Source organism: Cricetulus griseus, assembly GCF_003668045.3.
Source record: "Cricetulus griseus strain 17A/GY chromosome 1 unlocalized genomic scaffold, alternate assembly CriGri-PICRH-1.0 chr1_1, whole genome shotgun sequence".
Lineage (NCBI taxonomy): Eukaryota > Metazoa > Chordata > Mammalia > Rodentia > Cricetidae > Cricetulus > Cricetulus griseus.
The window spans coordinates 40534596-40555418 of NW_023276807.1; the positions used below are offsets into that span (position 1 = coordinate 40534596).

At 41.4% G+C, this 20823-nt stretch overlaps 1 protein-coding gene and 2 long non-coding RNA genes across 3 annotated transcripts in view; 2 read left to right on the plus strand and 1 right to left on the minus strand.

Annotated features, from left to right (window-relative positions):
- On the plus strand, positions 1–16251 carry LOC118239681. Its single transcript, XR_004772470.1, has 3 exons — positions 1–43; positions 12417–12481; positions 14252–16251. It is a non-coding gene; the product is annotated as an uncharacterized LOC118239681 (long non-coding RNA).
- Lrp2bp (LRP2 binding protein) overlaps positions 7036–20823 on the minus strand; it is a 20192-nt gene continuing 6404 nt past the window's right edge. Inside the window, exons 5-9 of the mRNA XM_035452925.1 lie at positions 14735–14877; positions 14553–14658; positions 12093–12316; positions 9628–9802; positions 7036–7737 (exon numbers count right to left, since the gene is read on the minus strand). Of these exons, the coding sequence (XP_035308816.1) occupies positions 7672–7737; positions 9628–9802; positions 12093–12316; positions 14553–14658; positions 14735–14877 (714 nt within the window). The 3' untranslated portion in view covers positions 7036–7671. The remainder of the gene's footprint in view (positions 7738–9627; positions 9803–12092; positions 12317–14552; positions 14659–14734; positions 14878–20823) is intronic.
- On the plus strand, positions 17887–19543 carry LOC113832788. The gene is made up of 3 exons (XR_003480255.2): positions 17887–18089; positions 18708–18935; positions 19379–19543. It is a non-coding gene; the product is annotated as an uncharacterized LOC113832788 (long non-coding RNA).

Here is a 20823-nt window from a genome sequence, read left to right on the forward strand (position 1 = left end):
TAGAAATCCACCTGACTCTGCCTCCCAAGTTATGGGATTCCAGGTATGCATCACCACATTTGGTATTAAAGGATTTATTTGTGTGTGTGTGTGTGTGTGTGTGTGTGTGTGTGTGTGTGTGTGTGTGTGTGTGTGTGTGTGTTTAATAGAAAAACTAGAAAAAGGCAAGCTTGGAGAAAGATTTTGAAGTTGCTATAATAATCTGCTAGGCTTGAGATATTGAACAGGATGTGGGGAGGGAATATAGAGTATTTAGTAGCTATTACAGAGGAAAAGGCCTTGTGTCCAGGGTTGGTGACATCTGTAACTTTTTTATAGATTGCCGAAGTGCACAACTGTTTCTTCTCTTTATATAAAACAAAGTTCAATGAATGTGAGTACATGAGTACATAACGAAGGCCAGGCTTTCTGTTCTGCAGCAGCTCTAGCAGATGCCACCTCATAGAAATCCCATTTTCTCACCACTAACAGATTTTGTTTATGTTTAGCCACCATTGCAAATGACAAATTGTATGGCTCAGTGGTTAAGAGTGCTGGCTGAACTTCCAGAGGACGCTAGTTCAATTCCCAGCACCCACGTGGCAGCTCACAACCATCCATACCTCCAACTCCAGGAGATCTAATGCCCTCTTCTGGTCTCCACTGGCACCAGCCATGTGTATGTGGTACACAGACATACCTGTAGGCAGAACACCATACAACATAAAATAAATTTTAATTTTTCAAAAGAAAATGACATTAAGATTTATAAAATAAAGTCACACCAGCTAATACGCTGACAAAAGGCAGGGATTAAGGTATCTTTAAGATCCATTGTTTTTAATACATTTCACAAATATACCACTACACAATTTAAAGCATGTGGACCTTTGTTTTCACTGTGATATTTTCTTTCGCATATTTCATGGACAGTAAGACAGTTTGTGGCTAATTAAATTTTCTTTCTTTCTTCTGAGACAGAGTCTCACTATAACCCTGGCTGACCTCAGACTCAAAGAGATCCTTGAGCCTCTGCCTCCTGATTGCCACCTAGCCTGCTAATTTAATTTTGACACATATTTAGACATGTGTCACCAATATGTGGAAAAATGTTGGCTAATTTATTTCTTAAGTACTTAGAAGTTCTTCCACACTGAAGGAGACAATAATCAGAGTGAAGACACACTCTACGAAATGGGGAAAAATTTACCAACTAGTAATATCCTTAATATCTAAAATATATAAAAAAAACTGCAAAAATTAAGCACTAAAAACCAGAAGCATCCATCCTACTAGATGGGCTAAAGGAAACTACCACCAGCTATACCACTCGTGGTGTGTACCTAAAGGATTTGGGTCAATGTGCTACAAAGATAAGTGTCCATATTCACCTTCACACCACTCACAGCAGCTAGAAGTGCAACCCACTTAATTGTCCATTAGTAGATGAATGGACGAAGAAAATGTGAGACAAATGCAATGGGATTTGATGCAGCCATAATGGACAATGAAACACATGTCAGGAAAATGGAAGAAGTAGAAGTCATTATGTTAAATGAAATAAGACTCTGAAGGGCAAACTGTTTTCTCTCATGTGGAACCAAGATTTGAATGTGTGTGTGTGTGTGTGTGTGTGTGTGTGTGTGTGTGTCCCTGCGCATGCGCAAGAGTAGATCAGAGTTTTATTTCTGTGTGTACGTTTATAGCTCTTGAAAATAAAGGGAGCCCAGGGGCTATTTCCGGCTCGGGTTCTGCAGCCCTGCTTGGGGACACCTGACACCCAGGGTCTGCTCATAGGATCCAAACTAGACAGCGGGATCCAACACACCCAGAGACTGCCAAGGCCCCAGTAACAGTCCCGCCTCCATCCACAAGAACAGGACAGACATCAGAGTATTGGAACTGTTTGCATCTACCAGAAGGGTCCCATACCCACCAGGACAGGAAGAGACTCCTGCTACACCCACTGGAAGAAAGGATGGGAAGAAGACAATATACAACAACATTCAACAACAGAAAAAAAACAATATGACATCACTGGATACTAGGGACCATACACCAGCAAGACCTGAACATCACAATGCAGATGAAGCAGAAGAGAATGACCTTAAAAACATCTTCATGAAAATGGTAGAGGGCCTCAAAAAGAACATGAGAAAATCCCTTAAAGAAATGGAAGAAAAAACAAACCAAAAAATACAAGATATCAACAGATCTCTCAAGGAAATAGTTTAAGACCTAGAAACTGAAATAGAGACAATAAAGAAAGCACAATCTGAGGGAATGCTAGAAATAGAAAAGCTAGGTAAATGATCAGGAACTACAGATGTAAGCATAACCAACAGAATACAAGAGATGGAAGAAAGAATCTCAGAAGTTGAAGACACACTAGTGGAAATAGAATCATCAATGGAAGAAAATCATAAGTCCAACAAATCCCTAGCACAAAATATCCAGGAAATATGGGATACTGTGAAAAGACCAAACCTAAGAATAATAGATATAGAAGAAGGTGAAGAAATTCAGCTCAAAGGTACAGAAAACATATTCAACAGAATCATAGAAGAAAACTTCTCCAACCTACAGAAGGATATATCTATGAAAGTACAAGAAGCTTACAGAACACCAAATAGACTGGACCACAAAAAGAACTCCCCTCGCCAAATAATAATCAAAACACCAAACATACAGAATAAAAAGAAAAGTTCACATGAAGAAACAGGAAAATAATCACACTAGAGAATTAACAGCACAACTGAAAGCTCTAGAACACAAAGAAGCCAATACACCCCTGAGGAGCAGCCAGGAAACAATCAAATTGAGGGCTGAAATCAATAAAGTGGAAACTAGGAGAACAATACAAAGACTCAATGAAACAAAGAGTTGGTTCTTCGAGAAAATCAACAAGCTAGACAAACCTTTATCTAAACTTACCAAACAGCAGAGTGAACATGCAAATTAATAAAATCAGGAATGAAAAGGGGGACATAACAGAAGACACAGAGGAAATCCAGAGAATCATCAGGTCATACTTCGAAAACCTGTATTCCTCAAAATTTGAAAATCTAAAGGAAATGGACAATTTTCTGGACAGATTTCACTTATAAAAATTAAATCAAGAACAGATAAGCAACTTAAATAGACCTATAACCCCTAATGAAATCAAAACAGTCATCAAAAGTCTCCCAACCAAAAAAAGCCCAGGGCCAGATGGCTTCAGTGCAGAATTTTACCAGAAATTCAAGGAACAGCTAATACCAATTCTCCTCAAATATTCCACACAATAGAAGCAGAAGGGTCATTGCCAAACTCTTTTTACAAGGCTTCAATATCCTTGATACCCGAGCCACACAAAGACACTACTAAGAAAGAACTACAGACCAATATCCCTTATGAACATTGATGCAAAAATTCTCAATAAAATATTGGCAAATCGAATCCAAGAACACATCAGAGAAATCATCCATCTCGATCAGGTAGGCTTCATCCTAGGGATGCAAGGATGGTTCAACATATGAAAATCCATCAATGTAATCCACCATATAAACAGACTGAGGAAAAAAATCACATGATCATCTCACTAGATGCTGAAAAAGCCTTTGACAAAATCCAACACCCCTTCATGATAAAGGTCCTGGAGAAATCAGGGATAACAGGAAAATACCTCAACATAATAAAAGCAATATACAGCAAGCCGACAGCCAACATCAAATTAAATGGAGAGAAACTCAATGCAATTCCTCTAAAATCAGAAACAAGACAAGACTGTCCACTCTCTCCATACCTCTTCATTATTGTCCTTGAAGTTCTAGCTAGAGCAATAAGACAACAAAAGGAGATCAAGGGAATAGAAATCGGAAAAGAAGTCAAACTCTCACTATTTGCAGATGATACGTTATTTTACATAAGTGACATGAAAAACTCTACAAGGGAACTCCTACAGCTGATAAACACCTTCAGCAAAGTGACAGGATACAAGATTAACTAAAAAAAATCTGTAGCCCTACTATATACTGGCGACATGTTGATGGAGAAAGAAATCAGAGAAGCATCACCCTTTACAATTGCCACAAACAACATAAAATACCTTGGGGTAACGCTAACCAAAAAAGTGAAAGACCTGTATTGTAAGACTTTTGCGTCTCTAAAGAAAGAAATTAAATTACCAGAAAATGGAAAGATCTCCCATACTCTTGGATAGGTAGGATCAACATAGTAAAAGTGGCAATCTTGCCAAAAGCAATCTACAGATTCAAAGCAATATCCATCAAAATCACAACACAATTCTTCACTGACCTTGAAAGAACAATTCTCAACTTTATATGGAGAAACAAAAGCCCAGGATAGCCAAAACAACCCTGTATAATAAAGGAACTTCTGGAGACATCACCATCCTTGACTTCAAGCTATTACAGAGCTATAGTCCTGAAAACAGCTTGGTATTGGCACAAAAATAGACAGGTAGACCAATGGAATAGAGTTGAAAACCCTGAAATTAACCCACACACCTACGAACACCTGATTTTTGACAAACAAGCTGAATTTATACAATGGAATAAAGAAAGCATCTTCAACAAATGGTGCTGGCATAACTGGATGCTTGCATGTAGAAGACTGCAGATAGATCCATGACTATCACCATGCACAAAACTTATGTCCAAATCACATGGATCAAAGACCTCAACATAAAACCAGCCACACTGAACCTATTAGAAGACAAAGTGGGAAATGCCCTTGAATGAATTGGTACAGGAGACCGCTTCCTGAACATTACACCAGTATCACAGACACTGAGACCAACAATTGATAAATGGGACCTCCTGAAACTGAGAAGCTTCTGTAAGGCAAAGGACACAGTCAGCAAGACAAAACAGCCCATAGACTGGGAAAAGATATTCACCAACCCCACATCTGGCAGAGGGCTGATCTCCAAAATATACAAAGAACTCAAGAAGCTAGTCTCCAAAACACCAAACAATCCAATTAAAAAGTGGGGTATAGAACTAAATAGACAATTCTCAATAGAGGAATCTAAAATGGCTGAAAGACACATAAGAAAGTGTTCAACATCCTTAGCCATCAGGGAAATGCAAATCAAAACAACTCTGAGATACCATCTTACTCCTGTCAGAATGGCTAAAATCAAAAATACCAATGACAGTTTATGCTGGAGGGGATGTGGAGAAAGGGGAACACTCCACTACTGGTGGAAGTGCCAACTTGTACAGCCACATTGGACTGTATGGTGACTCCTCAGGAAAATGGGAATGAGTCTACCACAAGATCCAGCAATTCCACTCTTAGGCATATACCCCAAAGAAGCACATTCATATAATAAAGGCATCTGTTCAACGATGTTCATAACAGCACTATTTGTAATAGCCAAAACCTGGAAGCAACCTAGATGCCCCTCAACTGAAGAATGGATAGAGAAAATGTGGTACATTTACACAATGGAGTACTACTCAGCAGAAAAAAACCAATGGAATCTTGAAATTTGGAGGAAAATGGATGGAACTCGAAGAAACCATTCTGAGTGAGGTAACCCAGTCAATATGTGGATTTTAGACATAGAGTAAAGGATTACCAGCTTTCAATTCATACTGCCAGAGAAGCTAGTAAACAAGGAGGACCCTAAGAGAGACATACATGGTACCCTGGAGAAGCAGAAAGGGACAAGATCTCCTGAGCATTTTGGGAACATGGGGGTGGGGGGACTAGGAGAATGAGAAGGTGAGAAGAGGAGGGGTGGGGAAGACATGATGGGACAGGGAGGTTGTGTTGAGGGAAGAACAGAAGAGAGCAAGATAAGAGATAATATGATAGAGGGAGACATTATAGGTTTAAAGAGAAACCAGGCACTAGGGAAATGTCTGGAGAGCTACAAAGATGACACCAACTAACAATCTAAGGCTACCTTAAATGCCCTCTCCTGATAATGAGATTGATGAGTAATCCATATAACATCATATAGCCTTCATCCAACAGCTGGTGGAAGTAGAAGCAGACACCCACAGCTAAACCTTGAACTGAACTTGAATCCAGTTGCAGAAAAGGAGGACTGATGAGCAAATGGATCCATACCAGGCTGGTGAAACCCACAGAAGCAGCTGACCTGAACAAGGGAGAGCTCTTGGTCCCAAGACTGGTGCCTGGGAAACCAGCATGGAACTGATCCAGACCCCCTGAATGTGGGTGTCAGTGAGGAGACCTTGGAAATCTATGGGACCTCTTGTAGTGGATCAGTACTTATACCTAGCATAGGAATGGACTTTGGAAGCTCATCACACATGAAGGGATGCTCCCTGAGACAGACTTTGAAGACCCCCTATGGAAAACCTCACCCTCCCTTGGGAGCAGAAAGGGTATGGGATATGTAGGGTGTTAGTTGGGGGGTGGACAGGGGAGGAGGGAAGAGAAAGGGAACTGGGATTGACATGTAAAATAATTTTCTTTCTAATTAAAATTTTTAAAAATGAAAATAAAGGACCATACAAGGAGAGGAAGGGATCTTAAAAGAGGTGGGAAATAAGTAATTTAAAGTATGTGATACAGAGAAGGGAGTCAGGTTGTGGTGGCGCATGCCTTTAATCTCAGGTCTTGGGAGGCAGAGGCAGGCAGATCTCTGAGAGTTCAAGGCCAGTCTGGTCTACTAAGAGAATTCCAAGATAGCTAAGGGTGTTACACGAAGAAACCCTGTCTCAAAAAAATGACACACACACACACACACACACACACACAGGAGGAGACTACCTGGGGAAGGAAAGGGGATAGCTGTGGGATCTCCAGGGATGGAGGGCAGTGAGGGAGGGCAGGAGTCAAAGTGTAGTGACACGTGTGAAATCATTTCTTTGTGTGCTAACTTAAAACATTACTTTAAAAATAATAATCATTTTAAAAGTGAGTTTCCTCAGGTTGGATTACAAAATAATATTTAGTTGTAGTCCTTTGGTTAATGACTTTTGTGAGATTCTTTTCATATTTCTAACATTTAAAAAATGTAGAAAATAGATTCAAACAAAAGCATATTGCTAAAATTCTTATATTTATTGGGGGGGTCACAATAGTTTTACTCATTTAACTAAGTTCTCTGAGGGCACATTTGGAGGGAAATGGTGCTAAATAATTTCTTAATTCCATTTTTTAGAAATTTACAAATTAGCCATTTATCTGTAAGACTCTTTTAATAAGTTATAGAAACGCTATGCACTTTCTACATAAAGGATCTGGAAGTCCTGTCTTTAAATTTTCTTTGATCTTCATTTAATTTTGTGAAAAATTTCAGGCGACTCAATACATTTTTAAATTAGCAAAATTCATAAAATTAAACAAATGCCAAAGAAAATATAAAGGATGTTTTTAACTAAGTTGGCAACACGTGTACTTGGGAAACCACAACACTCAATCAGTCTAAGTTGTTCCAGACATTGCATTTAATAAGGCAAAGGGGTACTTTCTCTCGGCATGCTTTCAAACTCAGGGCAGTCCAGGCCACTCTGTAGCCTCAGCAGTGGGTCTCTGAGGGCTCTTCCCAGCAATTTGATTGGTGTCCAAAATTTGGTCCGTACAAATGACAGAATACAAATATAAGAATGAAGGAAATGTTTCTGTACCCTGGATAATATAATGGGATGCAGTATATAACAGATGTATCTGTTAGGATTGATGGTCTTCGTTGAAATGCATTGTGGGCTAAATTCTTTGGCGAATAAGTAATGAATGAAGCTCATCCGCCAATGTAGGGCTCAGACGACAAGCCTTAAAGAGAGAAGAGAGATGGGTAGTTGATAAATTCTCATTGCTTGGTTCTTCTCTTTTTTAAAAATAGACACACATAATTTTAAAATTAAAACTAAAAAATTTATTAAGAGAAATAGAAGTTATTAACATGTGGTCTCAAGCTGGTCTATCATGCGAACAGCAGAATCTATAACTGGATTTGTAAATATTTAGTTTTATTATGCCTAAATAGTAATAAGGTACACAATTCTAGAATGTCAAATGTTTGGCAGGAACATCAAAGGTTATCTGGTACAAACACCATTCCGAGCAGAAATTGTCTCTTCACTTCACAGGACATTGGTCTTTCACTATTTGCTTAGCTTCTTGCTACAAGCCAGAAGTTGTTACCTTCTAAGAGAAAACTTTTGTATTTGTTTCTGAAACAGTAAAGTCAAAAGGCTCTTTCTTGCATTGAGCTGAAATTTCCCTCCACATACTTTAGAAACATTGTGGGTCCTGGGAGAATGCACAATGTGTAGAGATGCCTAACAGTGAGTGCTGACACCAGACAAGGTTCTGGCATCTTACTTACTGCCTGCCTTTGGTGTAGCTCCAAGTCCCCTCCCTCCCTGCCACAGTTCGTTTGTGCAGGACACTCCAGTTCAGTGGCCACTGTTGTCAGGACTCTCTCATGTTTAGTTCTCAGTGAAACATACCCTGTTTTTTTCCACACACCCCATAGGACGTCACTAGTTTGCTGCCTCTGTTTCCACTCTGCCAGTCTCTTCCATGGTGTATAATGGGCTAACAGTTACTGTGTTCTCTGTGTCTCTCTGTCGGTACACAGCAATGGGGCTACTAACTCCCAATGGGTGGAAAACCATTCTCATGTAGCTGTTGGTTTACTGCCCTCTCAGGGTGTTTATACCAAATATTGGTCATTTTAACTATTTTTTCTCCCATACTTATCTACAAAGCACACTGTGGATAATCTAGAACATGAAATCGAACTGTTTTGAAGATTAGTAGAGTGCAAAAAGGCTTATATTTTTTGAAAAGTTCCTTCGTTCACACTCATTCCTTACATGGAAAGAATGGTGTGGCAGTAAATACCCCTGGCATTGCTGTATTTGTTACTTTAGAAATCTGTTTAAAACACAATAGCTCAGAGTTTCTAAACATGGGTGCACACTGAAATACTCTAGAGAGCTTTGACAGGTATGGAGGTAACCCGTTCCCAGAGACTATGAATTAATTCTTCCAAAATCAGGCCTGGCACTAGCCTCTAATTCTAGAATCTCTGGGGCAAAAGTGGCAAGATTTCCATGAGTTCCAGGCCAACCTGAGCTACACAGCAAGACCTATGAGCACAGAACCACATAGAGTTAATTATGATGCCATTCTAATTTGTGCTCATGAATGTCATGGAAGCATACACAGTTTTTAAAATTCACTGCAGTTACTATTACAATCCCTGCCCTCTTTCCCAGCCCCACTGAAAAGTCTTAGATCTGAAAGTGACCACATGAATTAAAATGGGAGAGAGGGTTACTGATAACTTTATACTCACAAAACTTTGTCCTGAGTGTGTTGCTTTAAAACCTTCATTTAATTACAACATTAGAATGAAGATGTAGGATATATATGTTTGGTTTGGTGAGAACACAAACATTTAGGTGCTAAAAGCAATGGTAGGCCTTAATTTGCAGGTGGCAGCAAATTTAAGGAGACTAATATACATTAAAATGAGACTTTTATCATTGGAGCTTAATTACACTGATAAGAACCTACCAGATGCAACCTGCCCAGACCCATAGACCTGTTTTCTGCACAGGCGTGGAAAACAACTGCAGAGAGCTGTTCTACTCTCAAGGAAGGGGCAGTGGTTTCTAGGTAGGTCAACTTCTATTTCCTCCCCAGGCTTACTTTAGAATAATAGTGTTTGGCAGCTTCTTCATCTTTCGTAATGCCCAAGCCAAGCTGGAGACACCGTGCATAGTAGAAAGATGCCATGGCCATGCCTTTGCTGATGAACTCTGGGAGACAGTCCGTGACATGGGCTATCATGGGGATGTCATGAACCTCATCATAGTCTGCAATCCTAAAGGGATTCGAAATTTAAAAGGATATCAGCCATGGTTTATGTTTTCACAGAACAACCTGTGGAAATTCCATGCTCAAAGCCATGTCCCTAACCTTTTGAGAAGTTTGCTGTGTGACGAAGTTATGTAATACAATCTGCTAATAGAGAAGGATGAACTAGATCCCAGCATCCTTGTGTCAATGTCATAGGGATTAGCCATTAGAGAAATTTTGTTCTTATTAATATTTTAAGCATATCATCATCTTGTGGAAAAATTGAGTATGGGATGAAAAGAATCCTGTGTTATTGAGTAGGGGATAAAAAGAATCCCGTGTCCCCTTGTGTAGGGAGCAGGGGAAGCCCTGAGTGAATGAAGTCCTGAGGGAATGTGTAGTTTAACATGGGCACAGCCATGTTGGGAACTCCAAGGCCTCAGACCCATGGGACAATCGGTAGAGCTGAGCCAGGTTAGAAGGAAATGGCAAAGCTTTTCTTGGGAGTTCGAGTATGAGTGCTTGTGGGTAACTGATCAGTGTGTGCAAAGAGTAGCAACCACAGCTTCCTCCTACCAGATGTTTGCAGCTGGAGACTGCTCCCTACAGAGAGCTCCAACCAAAACAACACAGTGAGGTTCCGCTTGAGGTGGTAGCAGAGCCTGGCTTCATTATACGTGTGTCTATGTGTCTGTCCTCTCTTCATTTCCTCACTGTCCCTAAGCAGGGTCCCAGGATCCAAGCTGCTGTAAACCATGGCACCCTTGGGTCATCTACTGAAATATCAACTTTATATCTAGACTGTCATCTCACAGGCCCACTTTAACACTATAAAAAACTAGAGTATTTATCCTGAAAAAATGTGCAATAGAAAAGGAGCCAGCCTTTGCAAACTGTGCACAAACATCCGGACTTATTTGTGAGGAGGTGAGGAGATGTAGTCAACTTCTTGTTAGCTACAGTGTTAGGAGGAATAAGAATATGGAAAATGATGCAAAGTTCTAAGAATTTTAAAGATCTGTTCAGGCTTGGGAGATGGCTTGGCAGATAAAGACACTTACCACCAAGCCTGAGGAACTGAGTTTAAATTAACCCTCAAGACCCCCCTAGTGGAAGGATCCAACCATGTTGCTCTCTGACCTTCACATGGATACCATGGCATGTACACACAACAAACAAAGAAATTGATGTAATAAAAATTTTAAGAACTGTCCAGAATATTAGCCAGGATGGGCACTTGCTGGGAATACCAGAGGTTGCTCCTTCGGTGGCCTGCTGCCTGGAAGCTAAGATGTCTGGGGATTGGGGGGGGGCTTCTTTCTTGCTTTCATCTTCTCTCCATCTCTGTCACTCTCTGAGGTGGGGGTTGGGAGCATGTCTGGGACTATGGGCAGCACACCCATAGTCTGGTAGTTTTTCTAGAGTGCCATGGACTGTTTGTCCTGTTCTGTTCCCACTTTTGTACAGTATGGATAAATATATGTAGGCAGCAGAATGGAGCCTTGTGGACTCAGAAAAGTCTCCAAAGAATTCATAAAACATTTGTGTAAGTCCCCAAACAATACCACAATCATGAACCTTTATTTCAACCACACAATTATAGAAGTATGTGATTGGGGAATACAGGAAGAGATTAAGATTTCTTAATATGCATTTCTAATGTGTCACTTTACACCAAGAAACCCACTTCAGCTAACAGCTCTAAAATATGAAGGTGGAATATATAGAATTGTCCTTTCAATATGGTCAGAACTAGCCCTACTGGTAATTCACTTAAAATTTAATGGCTTTAAAATTTCAGTTCTCAGTGGCACTGGAGTATTTAAGGTCACTGAGCAGTTGTCATTTCAACCCTGAAGAAAATTTTCTTGGACAGATATGGCATAGCACCGAGTACTTGAATTACTTGGAAATACCTCTACTAATTATTCAAGTATTATTATGGCTTGAATGTGTCCACTGAAACATTCATGTATTGTCAGTGTCACAAGATTAAGAGGTGTTTAGGTCACAAGGGCCTCCCTTATTCATGGGATTAAGGGCCTTCTATAGAAGGTTGCACACAGCCTTTTGGGGGCAGGGGTTGACCTTTGACACCCTTCATATAAGGATACAACACCCCTCACCCTCAACCACCCCATTCCCGATACCCCCTGGAGAATGCAGGCTTCACCAGCCAACTGAACTTCACAGAACTTTGATCTCAGACTTCTGAGCTACAGAAATGTGAGAAACAATTTCTATTCATTATAAACCGCCCATCTGTGATGGTGGGATAGCAACATAACGCAAAAGGAACCAAGACAGTCAGTCACCTTTTGGAAAATGCAACACACTTGGTAAAGAACTTCATCTTGTAGTAGTACTCCACGAGAGTCCCCTGGGCATAGACATTCCCACGTTCAGCTGCTTCCCGTAAGCAATGCAGGGCAGCATCTGTGTCCTGGCGGATTCCCTGTCCATAAAAGTACATGAGACCAAGTGCACCCTGGGACTCCAGATTTCCATTGCCACAAGCTTCCGAATGCCAGAAAAATGCCTGAGAAATCACAATTTCATTTTATTATCTGCAGGATGAAGTTATACAGAGATTCTAGAAAGAAAAAGTTCTAATTACAATTGTATGATTATATTGACAGATCCCCAGGAATACCCTTCACTATATTTACACAGGCATGGAATCTACATGCTTCAAAGAGCCAAGGTGAGTTTCACAGGCCAGCATTGTTTATGGCAGAGGAAGGCCCACTGTCTTGTGCTTCAAGCTTTGCAAGTCTGACAGTAAAAATGGAGGAACTAAGGAACTAAAAAACTAGGAACTAAGGGAAGGTTTGCATCTTCAAGGAAGTGCACTCAGCAAATCACAGTTATGCTAAAGAAAAGGGTAGAGCCTGTGTGTGTGTTTTCTTGTTGCTATGACCAAACATCTGATGAAAAGCAACTTCAGGAAAGAAGAGTTACTTTGGCTCATGGTTCCCTCCTTCATGGCACGGAAGGCATGGCAACAGGAACATGAGGTAACTGACTGCTCACACGGCCTCCACAGTAGCAGAGGGTGGGTTGGAAGTAGCACCAGGCTATAAAACCTCAAGCTCCACCTCCTAGAGATCCCACAACTTTCCAAACAGTGCCATCAGCTGGGACCAAATGTTCAAACATAGGCGTCTAACTCAAATCATAGCAGAGCTTTGTTTGGATCTCTGGAGGTGCTGGCTGCCAAGATTAGAAACAACTTAGGCTGAACATTGTCTTCACTTGTTACATTTATCATTGTTATGGCCAGATACCTGACTGGAACAGAATAGTTTATTCAGTCTGAGAAGGGTACAGCCCACCACTTGGGAACATCACAGCTTGAGATGGCTGGTCACATTGCATCCCCAGTAGAAAGCAGAGAGATGAACGGACTTGCTCAGCTGCAGTGCTCATTTCTATTTATTTTTCACATTTATTCATTTATTGTGTGTGTGCATGTGTGTGTGATCTGTGGGAGTCGGTTCTCTTCTTTCTCATGGGGGTTCTGAGGATCAAACTCAAGGTCATCAGGCCTGGTGGCAAGCACATCTAACATTGAGCCATCCCATTAGTCCAGCTTTTTTGTTTCTTATGTGGTCTCAGAGCCTAAGGAATAGTGCCACCCACTATTCCATCCACTATTAGAGCCGGGCTTCCCACCTCATCCTAACCTAGAGTAATTCACGGATCAGCCCAGAGGCTTTGCTCCCAATATCATTTGACCATTTGCCTAACACTCTGAATCTGATTTAAAGACATTAGGAGTGGCTGCTCAGATGTTTGAGGAACATTCTTGGCTGTTACCTGCCTCTGAGGAATTTTCCATTAACTCTTCACTGGCCAGTAGGACTCAGCCTTACATTTCCTTCTTGTTGTAGCATTTCCTTCCAATTATTGTTGTGAGACTGTATTTTCACAGAAATACAGTGGCTTTAACTTTTAATTCCCGTTGTATTTTATTCACCAGGGTCATTTAGTACTTCCTCAAATCAAAGGAATCATGACTTTATTCAAGCTTAAATGACTCTGGCCATTATTTCGGGAATATGCCCCTTCATTTAGTTTGTGCAGTGCTGTGCCTTGTTGATGTAATCTTTTCTAGCAGACAACAGATTCTCACATCCACAGTCTCCTTTGCTAAAAGCAGGGGAGGCAGCATTTTTACACATGGGCAGAGGGGGTTGAGCTGAGCTTTGAGATTTTTGAAGAGGAATCTTGACTGTCAATTTGGTTGGGCTAAGAAAGCCTGAGGGTATGAAGCACAATTTTGTGTATCCATGTGAGGGGTTTCTAAAGGAGATTAAGGGTAGGGTGGGCTTGACACCATTCAGTAGCATCAGGACCAGGATGGGACAAAAGGGGGAGTTGGGGGAAGCCCACTGATAAAAGCATTCTCTCTCTCCCTCCCCCTCCCTCTCTTTCTCCCCCCACTCCTCCCACCCCTGCTTCATGGTTACAGTGAGGTGAGCAATAAGTTGCTCTGACAGATACTTTTCATGGTGATGGAAAGTCAAAGACAAGATCCCCAAGTATGAGCTTCCTCTACATTGGTCAGGAAATGTAAGTTTCCAAGCCTACACTGCAGTCACTTCTCTGAAAAGAACTGGTGAAATGATTATGAATCTAGATATAATGCTAGTGTTAAAGGGAAGAGGGTTGGGATATATAGCTCAGTTTCTAGTGCTTGCCTAGCACAGGCAAGGCTGGGATTTTGCTAGTACCAAAATAAATACAATTTTAAGGTGGGATGGGGAAGTTACCTTTTCTAACTGTTTGGGCTCTTTCATCGAATAATACAGTCCTAGAATACTTTGTGCCTTCACACTAGCTTTTGGGTTTCCGTTGTCTGCAGCAAACAGCCACAATCTAAGAGAAAACAAGGAAAGTTATTCTTTGTCCCAACTTTTCAGTAGCACCAACTCTTACTTTCAGGGAATATTACCTCTCCGCTTCCTCATCTGATCGTTTCACACCTCTTCCTTCAAAGTAAGCTCTTCCAAGGTTGTAAGCAGCAGCGAATTTTAAGTGCATTGTTTGGGGACATGGAGAATCAAGAATTTTCTTCATATAGTTCACTCCTTTTACCTTCCACAAAGGAAAAGAACAAACAAACAAACACTAGTTTTTAGTTTAACTCAAACTGAATGCCTTTCTTCCTACAGTGTATCGAGTTCAAGTTTACCACATGTATAAAAATCACAGATCTATGCCTAGGAGTATGTTTGCTCTGGATTTCCATGCTCTGGATTTCCAGGGATGAAGACAAGAAAGGAAAGGTTATATGGAAGTTGTGCTGATCAGGCATTCCTGGGAACTATGGAGTGAATATCTTACACAACCCTCTCTCAAGCCCACTTTGATTGAGTATGCTCCTTAGTAACAAATGTCCAAAATGCCAGTCTTCATGTGGCATCTGTATAGTCACACAGTTGACATCCTAACTATGAGTGGTGAAACAGCTCCCCTGGGTAAGGGGAGGTTTTATGAATAAGCCTGATAACCTGGAACCCACATGGTGGAAGAAGAGTTCTCCTCTGACCCCTACCTGTGTGTGTGTGTGTGTGTGTGTGTGTGTGTTCGTGTTCCTATGTGGGTTCAGGTGCCTGTAGAGGTCAGAAGAGCACAATGGATACCTGGGAGATGGAGTTATAGTTTGTTGTGAGCCACCGACTTAGGAGTTGAGAATCAAACTCTGGTCTTCTGCAAGAGCAATAAGTGCCATTAACTGTTGAGCCCTTTCTCCATCTCCTGTCTTTATCTTTTGACATAAAAGTCTTGGGAACTGTTTAAAGGTGTACAGGATATAGGTGATTTATATTTTAGAAAGATGACCTTAGTGGCTATAAGAATGAGGAAAAGTTACAGATGTGTTGTAGGGGAAATGCTGACCACACCCACTTGGGGGCTGGCACAGGTGCTGCTACTTGGTCAGCAAGTAGCAAGGCTTTAAATATCAGGGACGCACACATGTGGCCTTCTTTTCCCTCTCCCGCCTGGCTGAACAGGACTGGCTCCATCTCGTGAGCACTTTCTTAATAAACTATTTGTGGTCAATCTAGTTCTGACTCCATTGTACTCTACATTAATGTATTTTATATTATAATCCAGGTGAGGGGTACCATGGGTCTGAAGAAACAGAATGTAGGGGATAAAGGCCTGGGACAGATATGATATTCAAAAGACAGTATGAGCAGTTGATTACAGAAAATAATTTGCTTCTGTTTGTAAAAAGATTTTTGCCTACATTATGCTTTTAAGTTTAAAAAGCTATGTTTTATGGAGTAAATGAAACATTCCATGACATTTTTTAGCACACACTGAAACCATGATGGTTTCTTCATTTAAACTATCCAAGTAGTATGGTGTAATTAGAGATCCCCTTAGGTTGAATTGAAGGGACCAGCTCCCCATTTTGGCAGCCATGACAGTAACACGTGCTTGTCTGACCTTGTCTTGCTCACTAGGAGGTCAGATGCCTGCCTCGTGGCAAGGAACCAATCAGAAGTTAGCTGGTGGTGCTATGCTTTATGGCTCTGGGTGTGCTTTACAGACAAGTGCACAGCAATGACTTGCAGAGCATAGCAACCACCCTGGGAGGGCCTATGGGCAATAACAACCAGTTGACCAATCAGTGCAGGGCAAACCCTCCAAGCCTGGAGCCACACCAGTCCTGAGCCTGTGCGTACCCTTAGACACTCCCCTTACGCTGCCCTATAAGATCTCTATGCAGACGCTTCGAGCCGTCTTTCTGGCCATCCGACATGGCGGGTGGATGAAAGGCCTGAGCTAACATGGGGTTAACTCGTTAAACAATTTCAATAAAGCCTCTTGCTGTTTGCATCAAGTTTCCGCCTCCATATGGTGATTGGGGTGGCCGAGGTCCTGGGGTGAGATCCTGGGGACCTGAGCTTCCAGGGGTCTTTCAGAATTACTAAACTTCTGACTAAAATTCTAGGCTATGTTGTATGCTATTCTTTTCCTGCATTACTGACACCATTAGTATCAAGGGAAAACATTTTACCAGAGTTAACAGGTAGCATGGTAATTTTTCTCAGAGGACAGACTCTTTCTCTAGTAAAGTTTTTTAAAAACTCACTGGAAGTAAGATCTTGATGACAGTGTCAGCATGGGGCCACAAGGTGAGAGACTCACTGAGTCTACTATAGATCTGATACCTGGGCATATTATAATGACCAAAAGAGACACACTTCCTGATGTCTGAAGCTTGCCTTCCAATGAGGGATACATAAGTTAAACAGAAACAAACCATCAAGTAGCCTTTATAGCTATAAACAAAGGGCGCTATTTTACAGTACAACCACAGCAAACTTTTAAGAAGGAAGCATCTGATCAAATACCCGAGTTAATAGAAGGCAAATGAAAGGGTGATAATGATGCTCTATGGGAGAAAAAGGATCAACTTACTTGTCTTACAGAGGCCGAGAAAGCAAAAAGAGAACACAGAAAGAGGCAAGAAGGGGCAGAAAGGAGTTGGTAAGGTTTTGCAGAATCTTTCCCTACAGTGCTGATTTCTGACTTGGCCTCTCAAAATTTAAAACTATTGACAGTTGTACTATTTATACAGTGTGTAAGAATTCTTTTATGTAAATTTATGTGAAATTTCTTGTGGGGGGCAGGAAATGTCATTAAGAAGTATCTTGAGGTACAAACCTCCCGTTCAGCTCTGGCCTACAATTGTATTGCAGATTCGAGCTAATCTGCTATTGAATGACATGGCCTCAGTGGAGAATGTCCCCTAGTTTGCATCTCTACAGGACTAAGCATTTGAATAGGCTTGCACCTGGGCGGATGGTGGGGTGTGTAAGTAACAAGTGAGAACAAAGGGTTAGGAGCTATCTAGCAGGGAGAGGTCAGGAGGAGAGAAATAACCTTGTGGTCATGGAAGCATGGTTAGAAAACAGCCAAGAAGATGCTGAATAAACAAGAGACTCCAGTTTTGCAGCATGGAATTGAGAGCTCTCTAAAGATGACAAGATGCCTGTGTTTGGTCTTTATCGCCATTGGGTTGCTAGGAGTTTCCAAGTCCACATTCCCCCACTCAGGCCGAACCTCATGGCTACCATGGCTTGGGGCTGAGATATGCTGGGCCACAACAAAATGGCACCCAAACAGGGACCTGAGAACCGGGGGAAGAAGCCATGGACACCACGAAGAAATGGACACCAAAGAAGCAATGGACAAGGCAGAGGCATGGACACTTTGAAGAGATAGTTGTAGCGGGTGAACTGGTCAGAGAAGCGCGAGCAGAAAAAAGAAGAAAGAAATGGCCAAATGTGGTGAGTGAACAGCATTAAGTCAGGAATAAAACTGTATATAATTGTAGAAATAGGAAACAGATATTTGTAATATAAAATAGGAAGACGTCAGCCAGCAGCTGACGAAAAAAGGTAAATCCGGTTATTTAACCCTTAAAGCAGAAATGTTCACAAAAATATATATAAGACGAAAATGTCAGCCAGCAGCTGTCAAAAAAGGTAAAGCGGTTATTTAACCCTTAAAGTAATAGAAGGTGCACAAAGTAGTTGTTGAAAGACCCCGCCCCCTGGCTGGTTCTCTCTCGGTGACACTCCCGTACACGCACACCCACACGCCTGGCGGCTGGCTCCCTCCCAAGCCGGTTCACCCAGGCGGGGCCGAGACCCAGGCCCACCCGCCTGGCGCCGCGCCCCGGGGCTGGGGCGGAGCAGGGAGAGGGCGCCCCCCGCCCCCGCGCCCCCGCCCGATGGGGAACCTCCGTCCCAAGGTCAGCCATCTGGACGTGGAGGGGGGAATTGAGTCTGTTGTACCAGGTACAGACCTTGAGGATATACTGACCTAAAATAACTCTGTACCTCATTAAATTGTCCAATAGAATCCCTGTAACTATGCTTTTCGCTTCTGCACTGTGCTTTTAGCTATATGAGGACCCCTCTCCCTTGCCTCAGGGCTTGGCCTGACAGAAGCTAAGCTCCCAGGTGCCCGGCGCCATTAATAAAGCCTCTTGTGGTTTTGCATCCAAATGTGGTCTCGCTGATTCCTGGGTGCGGGTCTCCTGCTACGAAAGTACCTCTTCTGAGGTCTTTCATTTGGGGGCTCGTCCGGGATCGAGACCCGCCCAGGGACCACCCACCCACGTCTGGGAGGTAAGCATTGTGCGGATCCGCTGTCTTGTCTTTTGTCTTGTCTCATCTTGTCTGTCTGTCTGAATCCGTCTTATGAACTGTGCCTGCGTTTGTGTAGTACCCAGCTGCGTACAATTGTATTTGGCGGCTCCGAGGAGGAACTCCCGGCCGCGGCTCCAGGAGACGTCCTGGTAGCGTTTGGAGCCTCGATGGGCTCATTTGTTTTCTGGCTAGGGTAGATGCCTTAGCGTTTGGAGCCTCATTGGGCTCATTTGTTTTCTGGAGTTTTACTTTCGACTCTCTGTTGAAACCGCGCTGCGAAAGCCTGTTCTGTGTTGTTTGGTCTTTGTTTTGTAGTTGATGTACATAAACACAAATGGATTGCTCTTTGTTCCTCAGAATGGCCAGCCTTTGACATGGGCTGGCCGCGGGATGATACCTTTAACCCCCAAACTATATTTCAGGTAAAAGAGAAGACACCTGAGGTACTCCCCCCGGGAGAATTGACTGAGGAGCCCCCGCCAGGACATCTAAACGGCCTTAAAGTTATTAAGAACTGTAAAAAGACTTTAATAAAATTTTTATGTTGACTGAGAAGAAAAAAATATATAAGAAACTTAAATAATAAAGAGGGAAAGAAAAAAAAAAGAAAACTTGTCTAAAAATGTCTAAGAGAGTCAGAGAAATGAACTAAAAGGTTATAGAGGGTTAAAGCAAGTCATAGCAGAGAAGATTGTTACAGAAAGTAATAGAGGGTTAAAGCAAGTTGTAAAAGGTCAGAAAAAAAAGGTTGTTAAAAGTCAGAAAAAAAAAAAGGGTTGTTATAAGTCAGAGAAAAATATAAACTATGCTATGGTTTCTCATGTTTAACCATATTAAGCTAATTCTGTTTTAAAAGGTCCTGTTTATTTCTCAAGTAAATTATATATACTTGTTTTAAAATGTTCTGTTTCCCGGTAGCCAGCACATGGCAAAATGTTCACATGACTTGACTGGTCGCCATTTTGCTAAAATTAAAAAAAGAATACTTAAACCACCATCTTGACTAAAGATGACCGCATGGAAATTAGAGATACCATCTTAGAAACAAGTTTTTCAGTTAAGATTTAAAATGTTAATGCTTCTATATATTACAGAAAGACCTTAAGGGAATTTAAATTTCTTTTTAAAAAAACCAGTTTTTTTAATGTTTGTTTTTATTAATGTTTGTACTTAAAGAGCTTCAATTTAGAATTATTTTTGAGCAAAGCCTGACAATGTAAAGTTTTTGTTTTATGAAAGATGCTGATCTATTATATGATATTACAGTTTATATTTTAGAAATAAATTTAGGATGTTGATAACACACACTTTTAAGCTCAGGATGTAGATAGCACACGCCTTAAGTTTAGAACATTGATGACACACGCCTTTAATCCCACCACTCGGGAATAAGAGGCAGATAGATCTTTATGAGTTCAAGGCCTGCCTGGTCCGGCAGATCAAATTCCAGGACAGGCTCCAAAGTCACAGAAAAACCCTGCCTAAGAAAGAAGTTAAGCTACTGTTTAAGGAATATAAGGTAGCTCTATGCAGTTTTAAGTTCAGCTGTGCTGTTTCAAACATCTTACTAAGTTAAAACCAGTTACAGTCAGACTAAAAATTATTTACAGAAATAAGACCTTACCTAGCTACCTGTATACTTAATGTGTGCTTAAGGCAAGTAATTAAAACAGACAAACAGACCTCTAATGCTTCAGAGATCTTCAGAATATGGCATTTAAATTGTTATCTCTAAAGTTTATAATGTCAGACAGACTGCCAGATCCTGACAGTGACCCAAAGTCTCCAAAAAAAAAAAAAAAAAGATTATGAGGCACCTCAGTTCCCGCACCTGGACCAGTGAGCGAGATGCTTAGATGTGAAACCT